The sequence below is a fragment of the Carcharodon carcharias genome, chromosome 7 (assembly GCF_017639515.1).
Source record: "Carcharodon carcharias isolate sCarCar2 chromosome 7, sCarCar2.pri, whole genome shotgun sequence".
NCBI classification, from domain to species: Eukaryota; Metazoa; Chordata; class Chondrichthyes; order Lamniformes; family Lamnidae; genus Carcharodon; species Carcharodon carcharias.
Window position 1 is genome coordinate 21,996,385 of NC_054473.1, and position 16,073 is coordinate 22,012,457.

The 16,073-nt window shown below is 40.1% G+C and overlaps 1 protein-coding gene across 17 annotated transcripts in view; it reads right to left on the bottom strand.

Moving 5' to 3' along the window:
- The window catches only part of setd5 (SET domain containing 5), a 175,017-nt gene that overhangs the window by 82,492 nt on the left and 76,452 nt on the right, over positions 1-16,073 (bottom strand). For all 17 annotated transcript variants that reach the window (XM_041191279.1, XM_041191275.1, XM_041191276.1 and 14 more), the window contains 7 exons: positions 15,510-15,721; positions 14,991-15,049; positions 9,155-9,342; positions 5,566-5,604; positions 3,479-3,721; positions 2,849-2,997; positions 2,056-2,173 (listed from right to left, as the gene is read on the bottom strand). In XM_041191279.1, coding sequence (XP_041047213.1) covers positions 2,056-2,173; positions 2,849-2,997; positions 3,479-3,721; positions 5,566-5,604; positions 9,155-9,342; positions 14,991-15,049; positions 15,510-15,721 — 1,008 coding nt within the window. The remainder of the gene's footprint in view (positions 1-2,055; positions 2,174-2,848; positions 2,998-3,478; positions 3,722-5,565; positions 5,605-9,154; positions 9,343-14,990; positions 15,050-15,509; positions 15,722-16,073) is intronic.

Below are 16,073 nucleotides of genomic sequence, written 5' to 3' on the forward strand. Positions count from 1 at the left end.
ATTGACACATAATTCAGGGAATGGTTCTATTTATGTGAACTCAGCATAAAGTGTCTGCTCAGAATATACTTTCGAAAGATGGGGTTAATTGTTTTGACTGACCAGCCTAATGAATGGAGAAGGAATTGCAGATCCTGCCCACCCACTTCTTATGAACCCTTAAAACTATATGAAAAAGAGACATGGAGCAGTCAGCCAGCCAGCCAGCTAAATAAGTTTAGGGAGTGCAAGTTCATTCATCTCAAGCCCCGAGCTGATCCATTCAAAAGGCTGATCAGGGAAGTTAATTAAGATTGTTGATGGGGATAGTTTTGCTAATTAAGCCTAGATGTTTTACATCTATTATTCAAACTTGCCGTCTGTAAAGTAAAATAGCTTAACAATTTGTAGCTGCCCCAACCAACTAAAGTATTTCAGTTTGCCATCAGAAACATTGACAGAGCATGTTAAGCCATGGGTGAGAAGCCAAAACAAAAAGGGATGGGGGAAAGTGCATTTTTGTAGGTGTGCAACATAGCTGCCTCGCTGTCCTACATTTTGAGGAAGCAGTGAAAGACAGCAAGATGCTTAGGTTAGGAAGTCCTTTGGAAACCTGCTCCACAATACAGCATATAATTTTTAAGTTAATCATTTTTATGTGAATGTCAAAGCTGTCTATTCAAAGCTGCTCTAATTAATTGTCCAAATAAACTAGAAAATTCTAGGAGTAACGTGACATTACTGAAAAACTTATGTATGGCTTTTTGGCATTCATTCTGGGTTAATCATGATAGTGTAGTGGAGTCAAGTTGAGCGCAAATTCCCAACAATTGTACATAAGATGGTAACGCTAATCTTGATGTTGTATTTTAAACACTATCGGTAGCATTTTCCCGTCGGCGAGTGAGGGGGGGCACACTCGCCAATGCATAAAATGACGCGCGGTGACGTCGGGCATGCATCCCGACGTCACCATATGTCATTTAGATTGTCAGTTCAGCAGGCACACAGCCAAGTTCCTGTTAAAAACTAATTGAAACAACTAAATGAGCTGCCCTCTGACCTTAAAAATTGGCGGACAGGCGAAGAGCCCAGGCGACCTTCACATATTTCATGGCCTCATCCACGGGCGGGATGAGATTTCATGAAGTGTTTTTAAAAAAAAATCAGTAAAATATTTTCCAAATTTTCATTAACATGTTCCAGCTCATGTGACACTGACACATGAGGGGACATGTTTCAAAAATTTAAAAATGCTTTATTTAAAAGTTTAACACTGAAACAAATCTCCCTGAGGCACCTCCGTGCTTCAGGGAGATCTCTGTGCTCTTTCACATGCATGTGCGAAAGAGCGCAGGGAACTACTTAGGGAATCCCCCCTCGCCTGCATAGGGAGCGTACAGCCTTAATTGGCCCGCCCACATAAAATGGCGGCGTGGACCCGATCGGGGAAGCCTATTGGGTTCATGCCTGCCCCTGCACAGACCCCCAACGGGGGGGAAACTTCTGGCCTATATGTAGTGCTCATTCCCTGTGCTGGTTTTAGCTAAGTGCACCCCAGTAAACTGACAACCATCTAACACTCATTCTCAGTAGTCAAGCCAACCTGTACCTCTCAGTCAAAGAATTCTTATTTTTTCTTAACTTAATAAATGGGTTTTTGCACAGTGCTATTACTCAATGAGGGATTCAATTCATTCAGATAATAAATAAATATATTCATTAAATGTTAACATTATTATAATAGAAGTATAATATATTAAATTTGGGTTCAGTAGGTCAGATTTGTTTTACAAGGTTGATTATAGGCAAACTCATCTTTATATAAGGCTGCCTTATAATTCAATGTCTGCAAATATAATGTGAAGAAACAGCAACATATCATAACAATCTGTATATTTAAGAAGGTATCTGTAAAGCAATGCAAACAAATAAACATTTTTTTTCATAAGCACAGCACCATGGGGAGCATAGTTCATTTTTAATCACTTCTTAAAAAATAATTTCAATGAAATAAGTGTCATAACATATATAATTAAACTGGTAGAAACCTACAGATAATTAGAAAAGACTGACCTCTGCATTGGGGGCACAGGACCTCCTAATAAATCGAGCATCATTCCCAAATGTTCTAGCATCAACACACATCTCCACTTCATTGAATTTTGAGTAGAATAGCACAAAGGGGTAGGGTCTGTAATGCAAAAAGGTGACAAAAAGATTCTTGTGACTCTGAGTTGGAACTTACTTTCCCAAAAGACCTTTCTTCATGTGCAAGCCATTAATAAATGAATTAAAACGAAATATGTTGGAAAAATTCAGCAGGTCAGGCAGCATCTGTGAAGAAAAACATTGTTAATGTTAACACTGTTTCGCTCCACAGATGTTGCCAGACCTGCTGTATCTTTCCAGCATTTTTCATTTTCATTTTAGATTTCCAACGTTCACAGTATTTTGCTTTTGGCAGGATATAAACCATAGGCTACAGAGGGAGGGGAAAAACACAATCTGATCCAGCATCCATGTGTTCACACTGTCAACCACTTAAAGATCAGAAGTAAGATGCAGAGTTCATGTTTATCTTCAAAATACTAAGGCTAAGTGTAATGCACTTTCCATTCCTCTTATTGAAAAGCTAACTCAACACGGGTCAGAGAATAAATTACATTATGTAGTGCATTAACCATTATAATGCTATAAATGAGTGGTGAGTTGTGGGGACATGCTCACACTTGATCTTAGAAGGAACTTCTCTTTCAGCTTAAATTGCCTTGACATTCCTCCAAATTGGCTCCATTTTGGGAAGGTCAAAAACACACAAGCTACCATTACTGTAGTAACTAGAGACTCAAACTCAATACAGTCCTACCTTTTAAAGAAATGTCCATTAACTTCAAATTGCTGCCTTAGCATCACCTTACCACGGTATTCGATAATAAGTATGTCTGGTGTTAGGTCTCTGGCTGCTCGCAAAATTTTGCGATGCCGCTGAACTCTTGTGACTTTACCAAGCTGCAGCTATCAACAGAAAGAAAATAATACATAGACAATAAAGTTACTATTTTACTACTTATGTGGAGTAGCCTGCTGGCTTAATTGACTTTTACAACATAAGATGCAACTGAGAAAAAAAACTTCAAATTGACTAAATACATTTTTTTAGAAAGTAAAACAAAATTAAAGGCAATATTACAAGTTAAAATGCACAGCACATGGGGATTATCTAATAGATCCATTCTTGACTACATTCCTGAATCGGCAGTAGGCCTTTTAAGTCAAACAGTTCTTATTGTTCTATTCTAGAAAGGCAGTTGATGATGGATGGAACTGGGGCCAATCTTTACTCAGTCTTACATTTCTTTACAGAGTGAAGCATTACAAGCATACACCTCCTAACTCAATCACCCTGCTGTTTTGGTAAGTGCGTTGTTATGTGTGTTCACCAATTAATGCCATCCACCTGCATATAACTAAACACAATTGAGATATTAACACTCACCTGCATCTGAGAGCCGAGAACTGTGTTGTTACAGGCTAGTTCAGTTTTATTAATAGTGTCCAGCACCACATTTTTTCCCACAGAGTCTTTCATGGTTAACCGATACAATTCTAAAAGATTCTGTACATCTGCACTGTACTGATTTGCAAAGGATTCCTCATACTGATCTGTCCAGAGGCGGATCCGGTTCTCCCAACCCTCTGCTGTATTTTCATCCAATGCGTGAGCTTCCGACAATGAATTCTAAATAAAAATCAGCAAAATTGAACAAACTTAGTTTGCTTCCCTACTGGAAAGATCATCGACAAGAAAAATGTAGATTCTCCAAACTCTCCCAATATTTTTACACCTGGTTCCAGAATATTATCCCACTTAAAGTGAGAGTAGAGCTTCTCAGAAAAATGATAAAATCTCCTCCACCTCACCACCCCCAGCACGATCAGTTCCACTACACGGTGCAACATAGAATATTTTCTAAAGGAAACCATGTCAATTATTGAAAAGCCTACCGGCTTCAACTGATTTGATTTTTGACTGAGGGAATGAGGCTGAACCATCAAAGTTTACAGCACAGAAGGAGACCATTTTTCCCACGTGTCCATGCCAGCTCTTCACTAGAACAATCCATAACTAACCCAGCAGGCTCTCTCTCCTTCTCTCTCCTCATAAACTTACATCTTCCACTTCTTTAAGTATCTATCCAATTTTCTCAAAAAAAAAATGCAACAGTCTCAGCTTCAATTACTATCTGTGGTTATAGTTTACCATGCTTCAACAATACTCTACATAATTAATTTATCCTAATCTAATGGCAAATTTAAATCAAGGACCTTATATCATTGACTTCTTAATCAGAGGAAACAGTCCTATGTTTGCCTTGTTGAAATCTTTTATCAAATCTTTTCTTTTTCTTTTCTGCTTCAGTACCTCAAATCTCAAGACATAAGATTAAAAATATTAGATATAACTAAATTGAACTGGTTTATGTTGACTGTAAATTATTTTATTTAGAACATCTAAACCCTTGTAAATGGAATTATAACCTTCATGCCCGATTTCAATCTTTCCATTTTGGATCTCGTTGTGCTTAGCAGATGTGCTTGGATTTACACATTCGTGTTTAAGCCTCCAAACATTTGGAATTTGGGTGAACATTGCATTAATAACTAGGTGGCCACATAATATGCTGTGCAAGAAAGTGAAGGAACTAGAACTCAGACTTGTGATTCCCACAATCTGATCTCACCCACATAAGTCAATGAAACAAATGAGCTCAGGCAAGCTGCCCACTTCACTTAACGCCCCCAATGACAGGAAGAAAGCAGACAGACAAGCCATGTTTATGCATCTCCGAGTGGCTGCCTCAAAAGCTGCCTTGGCAAAAGCCTAGCAGCACAGGATCTGCCCAGTCTCTGAGCATTCTAACATTATTTGTATTTTTGATTGAAAAGCTCTCGAAAAACCAAGGTTGAAAAAAAGGAAAAAACAATGTTAGGAGAGTTTGGAGAAAAAGACAAAATAAGAAAAGTCAGATCAATAAGTAATGATTAGCCTCCAAGCTTTAGGCTTTAAAAGTCTGTTGATTATGAAATGAAACAAAGACTGAAGATTCTGAACTGCACGGTTGTGGAGCCTGGAGAAAAGAATGTGTTTAATTATTGATGAAGAATAGGCCTTTTACAAAACAAAATGGAGAAATTATAGTTACAGACCAACTCACATTTAGAAGTAAAATAGAACTTCATTGTAGATTTGGATGACTGCTTCAACTATTTAATTAAAAAACAACAAAGGATTGTCATGGGCTATCAAAGCTTGGGGCAGAGGGGGTTGTCAGTAGTTCCATTATATTACATCTGAAGCATACAAAAGAAACACTTTGCAAATTGGATATTTACAAATCAACCAGCAATTAAAAAATTGTCTGCAATAGCAGTGAATGGGAAGTTCCAGCCCATGAGAGCTCTAATGGTGAATCAATCCTAAATTTGGAAATTACTGCACAAATTTTCACTTAGCTAAGATCAGCTATTTTCAAAACGGACTAAAAGAAATCTAACAATGTAAATCTCCCTCTCAATCCATACCTTCATCCTCATGGATCTTCTGGACCCTTCTCGAAAGGCCTGTGAATAACAAAGTCATAGAGAAGTTATTATGGAATCATGTAACCAGCCCTACCCGTGTTCACTAATTATCCAATGTTCTTTAATCCCCTCACACACAGGAACATTTTTCAAAATAAAAACAAACCTCAAGGAATCAACCAAGAGCCTGATTTCATGGGTGCTCATCCATTTTAGGCCTCAACTCCTCTCCCAACTCAACTCTCCATGGTAATATAAAGATAGCTATCTTTATTGGGTACAGGATCCTTCACAGACAAATAATCACTTTTAAGTATAGCCACTTTTATGTAAAATTGGTAGTGAACAAAGCAAGTTCCCTTAAACAGCTTCTTGATGGGATTTAATGGATGAGCTATAAAGCTTTGTTTCTGGTATGCTCCAGTGAATTACGTTTTCTACAATGGTACCTGGTAGAGGAAGCAGAACAATCATTTACTTCAGGGAAAATCTGCTGAAAGCACCATTTCGACTGCGCCACCCGGGGCCCCCCTACAACAATCTCCCCTGCTCAATGTATGCAGGTTATTATGGCAAATCTGGTATAAGTATTTCTCTCCATTACACAGTACAAGGTAAATCTGCTGACAGTGCATCTTGCACTCTTCTATTAAATTAGATGTTCCAAATTTGTTTTGTAAGTGATTAATTTTCAAGTGTTGCTATACTGGGGACAACCCCCTGCAAAAAAATTTGACACAGTTCCAGAGACCTTGCCTCCACTTCTAAAAAAATATCAGCTATTAAAAGAAAAGCTATCATTACAGGCATGTTTTTTTTGTCAGCATACAGCTATAAAAATGACATTCTAATAAATCACCAAATACAGAACAAAACATAAAACACAGAATTGTGACACACAGCAGGCTTGACCCCAGATACAAAGAATCTTGCTGACTCCCTGGAATCTCCTTAAGAACTGTCCACCGCCCTATAGGCAGGATTACAGGAGACCATTCAATTGTTGTGCCTGTGTAGGCTTTCCAAAGGAGCAGTTCACCTGGTGCCACTCGCCTGCCTTCTCCCCGTAGACCTGCACATTATTTCTTTTCAGATAATAATCCAATACTATCTTGAATCCCTAAATTGAATCCACCACACTTTCATGCAGTACATTACAGATCCTAACCACTCAATGCACTCTCAACCTGTCCTGCCACCTCTGATGATTTATACATTTATATGCCCAGGTCCTTCCGCTCCTGCGCCTCTTCAGAATTGTATCCTTTATTTTATATTGTCTCTCCACGTTTTTACTACCAAAATTAATCACTTCACAATTGTCTGCATTAAATTTCATCTGCCACTTGTCAGCCCATTTCGCCAATCTGTCTGTCCCTTTTGAAGTTTTATACTATCCTCCTCACGGTTCACAATACTTCCAAGTCCTGTCACTCAGCCAATTTTGTGTTCATATTTCTACTGTCCCTTTTATTCCATGAGTCCTAACCTTGCTCACAAGTCAGTTTTGCCACACTTTAGCAAATGCCTTTTGAAAGTCCAGACTCTTTTTTCATTCATGGGGTGTGAGCATCACTGGCAATGCCAGCATTTATTGCCCATCCCTAACTGCCGTTAAGAATGTGGTGGTGAGCTGCCTTCTTGAATCACTGCAGTCCATGTGTTGTAGGAAAACTCACAGGACTATTAGGAAAGGAGTTCCAGGATTTTGACCCAGCAACAGTGATGGAATGGTGATATAGTTCCAAGTGAAGATGGTGAGTGACTTGGAGGGGAACTTGCAGGCAGTGATGTTCCCATCCATTTGTTGCCCTTGTCCTTTAAGTGGTAGAGGTCATGGGTTCAGAAGGTGCTGTAGAAGGAGCCATGCACACCACATCAACAGCATTAACTTCATCAAAAATCTTCAGCAGGTTAGTTAAACACAATTTGCCCTCAATAAATCTGTGCTAGCTTTCTTTAATTAACATGCATTTGCCCAAGTGACTATTAATTTTGTACTGAATTATCATTTCTAGAAGCTTCCTCACCATTGATGTTAAACTGGCCTGTATTTGCAGGTTTATCTTTGCACCCTTTTTTGAACAAGGGTGTAAAACATTTGCAATTTTCCAATCCTCTGGCACCATCCTTGAGTCTAAGGAAGATTGGAAAATGATAGCCAGTGCCCCTGGAATTTCGACTCTCACTTCCCTCAGTATCCTCGGATACACTTTATCTAGGAGCGGTGCCTTATCAACTTTAAGTACAGACAGCCTATCCAATACACCTCTTATTAATTTTAAACCCTTCTAGAGTCTGAATTACCTCCTCTTCCATCATGACATGGAAGCATCTTCTTCTTTGGTAAAGACAGATGCAAAGTATTCATTTATTACCTCAGCCACTCCCCCATGTGTAAATCCCCTTTTTTGTCCCTAATCACCCCATTCTTCTTTTTACCATTCTCTTACTACTTATATGGCTGTAGAAGACAGTTGGATTTCCTTTTCTGTTAGTAGCCAGTCTCTTTCCAAACTCTGTCTTTGCTTCTCTTATTTGCTTTTTCAATTTTCCTCCGAACCTTCTATATTCAGCCTAGTTCTTGGTTGTATTATCCACCTTTCATAAGCAGACCTTTCTTCTTCATTTTAATATCTATATCTTTTGCAATCCAGGGAGCTCTGGTTTTGTTTGCCCTACCTTTCCCCTTCGTGGAATGTACTTTGACTGTACCTGAACTCTCTCTTCTTTAAAGACAGCCCATTGTTCAGTTACAATTTTGCCTGCCAACCTTTGATTCTAATTTATCTGGGTCAGATCCATTCTTACCCCATTGAAGCAGGCTTTCCTCAGTTAATTACTCTCACTCTGGATTGCTCCTTGTCCTTTTCAATAGTCAACCTAAACCTTATGATACAATGATTACCATCCCCTAAATGTTCACATACTTGGCCTTGATCCACTTGGGCCGCTTCATTCTCAAGAACAAGGACTAGTGGTGCCTCGTCTCTCACTGGACTGGAAATTTACTGTAGAAAATTTTCCCGAATTCCCCCTGCCCTTTACAGTATCCCATTATTCCAATATAACCTAGGATAATAAAAGTCCCTCATTATAACTACTCTATAATTCTTGCACCTCACTATAATTTCCTTGCAAATTTGTTCCTCTGCATCTTATCCACTATCAGCTACAACGAGCAATTTTGCACCGTTTTTGTTCATTAGCTCTAGTCAAATAGATTCTGCCCTTGAGCCCTCTGGGGCATCCTTTCTCTCCAGCAATATTTTCGTCCATCAATATTGCCACCCCATCCCCTTCCCTATCTTTCCTGAACACCCTGTATCCAGGAATATTTAATACACTGTCCTACCCTTCTTTGAGCCAAGTCTCTGTTATAGCCACATCATGTTTCCATGAACTCAATTTGAAAACTTACACTAAGTAAATATAAAAATGACATTTTGTGCTGCTCTCTGAAGAGACATATTCTATTTTCAAATTTTCAAGCTGCAGTAATAATAATTTTGAAGCCTTAGAAAAATAAAACTCCACCAAAACTATGAATTTGCACTCCATGTGCAGAAGTTCTTTCTGAAACATCTACCTTTATTTTTTTGGCTTTGGGGGCATTTCTTGCTTTCTCTGTGCTTCTCTTTCTCTTCTTTGCCTTAGTTCTTTTCACTCGGTTGACTGTGAGCGTGATGCTGGTAGGTGTGTGTTGTGTCGCGGTGTATGACACTGTTGAGGGTGAGACTTCCTCATCCCCACTCTCAGTTGCACTGCTTTCTCCACCTGTGAATTCAGGGAAAAGGTGAATTCATTCAGAACGGAATTAAACAAACGGAGTGAATTTCCTGGGAGATTTGCCTGTCCCATTGCCTTAATTGGAGATGAAGGGACTCAGAGGAAACTCACTCCCAAACATTCAATAATTCAGTGCTGCAACAGCACAATATATACATTATACCAGTTGGCTGCATCGGCAAATGTCACAAAACCCAAAAGTTCCTTTTATAAATGGATAGAATAAACTTTCTCTTCTCTATTTTTAATAACAAGTATAAGAATAAATTGTAGCTTGTGAATTGTTACACGAAGTGCAAGAGAAAATGTAAGCTAAACTATGGATGCCTGAAAAATGCTGAGCTGAGAGCGTTTGTTATGAAGAAATTATGCAAAATGAATGTTACATGATGTGAGAAAATTTATATCTCAAGATGTCAGGTAAGACTATCATGGATTAATCGACTAAATTATTTTACTGATTCATTTGCCAAATACTATTGTAAGGTGAGGACACTATCTTTGATAATGTAGTAATCTGGCTAAATTTTAAGGTGCAGTTACTCAAGTTTTAGAATTGTAGTACTTTGAGCAGTTTTAAAATGTAGGCTGCATGTATGAACAGACCTGCTGTCACAACAGGATAGTGGTTGCAGGGAAGTGCTTGTGATTAATAAATTAAATTTGTGAGCCACATCAAACAGTTGCTATTATCTGTGAGAGATTGATTAACTAAATGTAGCAATGGCTGTTGTTGGTCCAGTCCATCAAGAGGCAGATAAACAGGAACCTTTACTAAATGTTGGACAGGAGAGGAAGTACCTATCTACAACTGAACTAAAGATGTGTAAAGGTGCTGGATAAGCAGGAAACCCAGAGCTTGAACAGGTATGGACAAAAATGATCGAGTCAAATGACTGTATGGATGGACACAGTGTTGGCATGAGTCTAACACCTATCTAACTAAAGAAGCTGAATAAGAAGTAAGATTACCCACATTACTCCCGTTAATAGGCTTATTAATAGGGGCACTGAATATATGAGTAAGGAGGTCATGTTAAACTTGTATAATACACTAGTTAGGCCTCATCTGGAGTACTGCGTCTAATTCTGGGCACCATACTTGAGGAAGGATGTGAAGGCATTGGAGAGAGTGCAGGGGAGATTCACAGGAATGATTTCAGGGATGAGAACTGTAGCTATGAGGATAGATTAGCATGGTTGGGACTGTTTTCCTTGGAGAAAAGGCAGCTGAGAGGTGACTTGATAGAAGTATTCAAGATCCTGAGGAGCATGGACAGGATAAATAGTGAGAAAATGTTCCCACTCAAGGGAGCATCAAGAACTAGAGAGCATAGATTCAAAATAATTGGCAAAAGGAGTAAAAATGATGTGAGGAAAAATGTTTTTGCCCAGAGGGTGGTTGGCGTCTAGAACGAACTTCCTAAGGGGGTAGTGGAGGCAGGCTGACTCAAGGTATTCAAAAGGGAATTGGGTTGCTATCTGAAGAGAAAGAATGTGCAAGGTTACGGGGATAAAGCAGGGGAGTGAGACTAGGTAGAATGCTCTTTCAGAGAGTCAATGTCTCTGAATGGCCCCCTTCTGCACTGTAAAGAATCTGTGACACTCAGTCCAATAACTTAAGTACTTAATTTTGTATTGCATCTCTAACATAAAACGTCCCAAGGCACTTCACATGAGCATTGTAAAACAAAATATGACACAGTAGGAGATATTAGGTCAGATTATCAAAAGATTGGTCAAAGAACTAGGAGTTAAGGAATGTCTTAAAGAAGAAAAGCGAGGTAGAGAGTTGGAGGTGTATGAAGGGAATTTCAGAGCTTAGGGCCAGGCAACTAAAGACATGGCTACCAATGATGGAATGATTATAATTGGGGATACTCAAGACTCCAGGATAAGATGAATGTAGATATTTTGGAGGGTTGTGGCATTAGAGGGGATTACAGAGATAGGGAGGGGTGAAGCCATTGAGGTATATGAAAACAAGGTCTTAATGATTGCACAAATATGTGGTCAGAAGCTCACTCTGTGATCAAGTGTGACACCAAGATTGAAAATACTCAGACTGCTGTCAGGAAGAGGGATGAAGTTGGTATCTAGGGGGTGGAGTCTGGAACAGGGTTCAAAAACATCCAGTATTGAATGTCAGGTAATCAGTTTGATAAATTAGCAACATTAGAGAAGTTGAGAGAGGTGGTGGTGAGGTAGAGTTGAGTGTTGTCAGTGTATAAATGAAAATTAAAACTGTATTTTCAGATGATGTCTCCAAGGGGTTGCATGCAGCTGAGAAATAGGAGGGGGCCAAAGACCCTGGGTGACACCAGATGTAACAATGCAGCAGTGGGAACAGGAGCCACTGCAAGTAGTGCTCTGGTTACAATTAAATAGATAAGAACAGAACCAGGTGAGAGGAGAATGGTGTGGTCAACCCATGTCAAAGGCTGCAGATAGGTCAAGAAGAATGAGGAGCAATAGTTTACCTTTGTCACAATTAGATAGATGTACTTGTGACTCTGATAAGAGCTGTTTCAATACTCTGGCAGGGACAGAAACCTGATTGGAGGGATCTGTTTAGAACTTTAGGTTAATGCCTAGACATTGTAATGTGTTGCTCTCCACTGTGTCCCAATAAGGGGTTTGCTATAATTACTCAGTATCAAGTTGAAATCCCTTTTAATTCTGACACATTCCATCTGCACTTTTGTCCTCAAATGCACATTAACCTGTTGTACCTTCACTCTAATAACAGTGGGGTTATTCTTCCTAAACTGGAAGGAGGAATATTTTTCTTATGGACTTATTACAAAAAATAACTGAAAGCAAAGCAATAAACTGATATCATGCCCAACATTCCAATTCTGGGGCTTCCAACTGCACTAGTAACAAACCAAATTACATCAACAGTCTGAATTCACCGAAAATAACCCTCATATCAATTACTTGATCATACCTATCAACTGCTCCAATTTAATCGAACTCGTCCTGATTTTACAAGTCAACTTCAACCCATTCCCAATGTTGACATGGCTTGGACAAACTTGAAGTTGTTCCTGGTACTATCTCAACCGTCAATGCTACCTTTTGAAATCACAGGAGTTGACTGCACGTACTGATATTCTTTTTTTTCACTTACTAAATGCACTCAAAGTAAAAATGCCTTTGGATTTTTAGAAACCATCAATCAATACAAAAATTTAAGTATTACAATACTTGAATATTTTGGTGCTATACATAGTCTCTGGATAGATGTTGCTGATTTTTTAGGTTTGCATCCATTAATTTACAGGTTGAGAGGTATGCTCCTCATTTTTGATTAGCCTGTAATTTTCTGCCTCTATGTCCATTATGGACTCCAACATTAGAGCTCATGCATACCTACAACAACACTGGCTAATTTGTAATCCTTTCCTGCCCCAGGGACATCAAAGGCAACTATAACACCCCGACTTTGTCAAGCATGAGATCAGCTATAATCACATAGAGAGGATCTCAAACCTGAGATCTTGTGGCATGTATGGCACCACACTTAGTAGAGCATAGTGCCACACATGTGAAACATGCCACAGTGTACACACTGGATAAATGCACTTTGTGTATTTGCTCATGTGTGACAACATCCAAATTGAATGATTAACAATTGTGACAGAACTGCAAGCTTGTGAAGTGAACAACAGTCAAACACGGGACAAACAGAAACCATCAATATGCTTTAGAATTGTATAAAATTGCTTGGAGTGAGAACAAGTTGTTTTTAAATAAAATGCACAATTCTATGTGCCATTGTGAGAGCTAATGCCCTCAGCAGTGCAAAAGATTGACATTATTACTGAAAACACCTTAGATCCACTACAGTAGTTCAACTTTTACCACACAATGATGCCCCAGCAATACGTCCTAGCAAGTCTTTTTGAGATCAAAGAACAAAAGAACAAAGAAACATACAGCACAGGAACAGGCCCTTCGGCCCTCCAAGCCTGCGCCGATCATATTGCCTGTCAAACTACAACATTTTGCACTTCCGGGGTCCATATCCCTCTATCCCCATCCTATTCATGTATTTGTCAAGCTGCCTCTTAAACATCACTATCGTACCTGGTTCCGCCACCTCCTCTGGCAGCGAATTCCAGACACTCACTACCCTCTGCGTAAAAAACTTGCCCCGCACATCTCCTCTAAAGTTTTCTCCTCTCACCTGAAATCTATGCCCCCTAGTAATTGACTGTTCCACCTTGGGAAAAAGCTTCTGACTATCTACTCTGTCCGTGCCACTCATAATTTTGTAAACTTCTATCAAGTCGCTCCTCAATCTCCGTTGCTCTAGTGAGAACAATCCGAGTTTCTCCAACTTCTCCACATAGCTAATAACCTCCAGACCAGGCAGCATCCTGGTAAACCTCCTCTGCACCCTCTCCAGCGCTTCCATGTCCTTCTGATAATGTCGCGACCAGAATTGCACACAATATTCCAAGTGTGGCCTAACCAAGGTTCTATACAGCTGCAGCATGACTTCCCAACTTTTATACTCAATACCCATGCCAATGAAGGCAAGCATGCCATATGCCTTCCTGACTACCTTATCCACCTGCATTGCCACTTTCAGTGACCTGTGGATCTGTACACCCAGATCCCTCTGCCCTTCGATGCATTTAAGGGTTTTGCCATTTACTGTATAATTCCTACCTGTATTAGACCTTCCAAAATGCATTATCTCGCATTTGTCCGGATTAAACTCCATGACCTTGGAGGATGACCTCTGGTGGCCCGAGGCCTGGATGGTCCCGGCCTGCCCAGGGGCAGATGCACCCTCCTTGGCCTGAGCAGTTGGATGGATGGGGTCACAGGCAGAGGGGACTCTGAGCGGCTACAAACCCTGGGAGGAGGCTCCCGGGGTGTCCAGCTGACACTCATCATCCCTCTGGGTGCCCGAGGGCCCCGGCCTGACTCCTTGAGGAGATGGTGCAACTGGAGGGAGGTTAAGGTGCCTCATCCCCCCATCACTTACATCCTGATGGTCCCCACCAGGGTGTGAGACCACGGAGTCCAGGGCCGAGTGCAAATCCGGAAAAACCTGCTGGACCAAGGTGTTCATGGGGTCGCCAACTTTCCCATGGTGATCTCAAGGCTTTCAAATGTCAGTGCCACAACATTAGACAGAATGCAGATGGAGTCCTCCATCTTTCACTCCAGTCTGCTGAGCGACTGTCGAATCTCTGCCTGATGTTCCACCGCTGCTTGTCGTTGCATCTCCAGCGTTGAGTTGGTGACCCCTCACAGAGGCTCATCATTTGACTCAGGCTGAGCTGGTGGCTGGTCTCCAGCAGCCCTCTGAGTACCGGAGACCTGGGCTGTCCCTGCCTCCGGCTGCTGGGGGGACGTGTCAGTGAGGTGTCCCCCAGTAGGTTAGCCTGCTACATTCCATCGAGGTGCATGTCTCTGTGCTAGTGGCATGTGTGGGAGAGGGCTGTGACTGTCCTTTCAGAGCTTGCTTTTCACTGACAATATTTTAGAATAAAAATCCAAATACAGCAGAACCAAAAAGATATCAACATTACTGATAAATCACCCAAATTATACTCCATTGTAGCTAATAATAATAAAATGAAAATAGAAAGAAATGCCTAAATTTCTTTCCTTACCAGACACATTCTCCTGCTTCCTGCGCTGGAGTCTGATGACCTTCCGCCTGTCCAGTCCCCTGTGAATATCAATACAGATTACAACACAATGAATTACTGAGGACCAAACCTGTAATGAAGAATTTTAGGCTAATATTGATTCAGCTTCTCTCAAAGGATTAGGGCATTTGGATATAGGTTTGGATATCCAGTGCTACTTTACCCAGAAAAAGTAAATTAAAAAGGGGCCATTAAGTACTTCTATGATTAAGAAATATTACCATTTTGGGAAAAATAACTTTTAGTAGTTTTTGAACCAAACATAACCCTCAACTGTTTCATGGATCATACTGAATACTGTTTGCAAACACATATCAACTAATTGCAAACACTAGTGAAACAGCTGTCGACTGGCATTTACTGATGATCTTCTTTATTGAGAGGTGCCCCTTCAATGAACTAACACTATGCAGTTCATGTCAAACCAATGATCTATTCCCATAGAAAAAAAATCCCTCACCTTTCAGTGCCATTTCATACCTGCAGTTCTCACAAGCGATAATAAAACCATCCTGAGTTAAACTACAATGACACCAGGGAATGTTCTCATCCTCAGATGAACTTTCGCTATCCTCAGAATTATCATCGTATCGCTGGCAACGTAGTCTATTCAACTCTACTCGGGCGATGATGGTCTGTGGAGGTGGTGAAGCTGGAGGTGTTGGAGGAGGTGGAGCACCATAGTTATGGTCCTTAGAACACAATAATAAAGGCCATGAGGACATGAAGAAAGTGACATAGATTTAAAAAATCATGAAGAACCATTGAGCCAAACTAATTTGGAACAGTTGGCCTTTCATTCCAGTGATTAAAAATTTCTTTTTACTGTAACAATACTGACCAACTTGCTATTTGCACATATTAGTCAATATACAATCATTTACCATTTGCTTTACAACATGTGCTGACACTTCCCTACTCACTTAAGAAACAACTATCATACATGGAATTTCACATAAACCATTCCTAAAATCAGCTCTCTCATCCGGAGTAGAGTATAATCCAACACAATGATGTCAAAATGGATTTCACTCTCTGTAACTC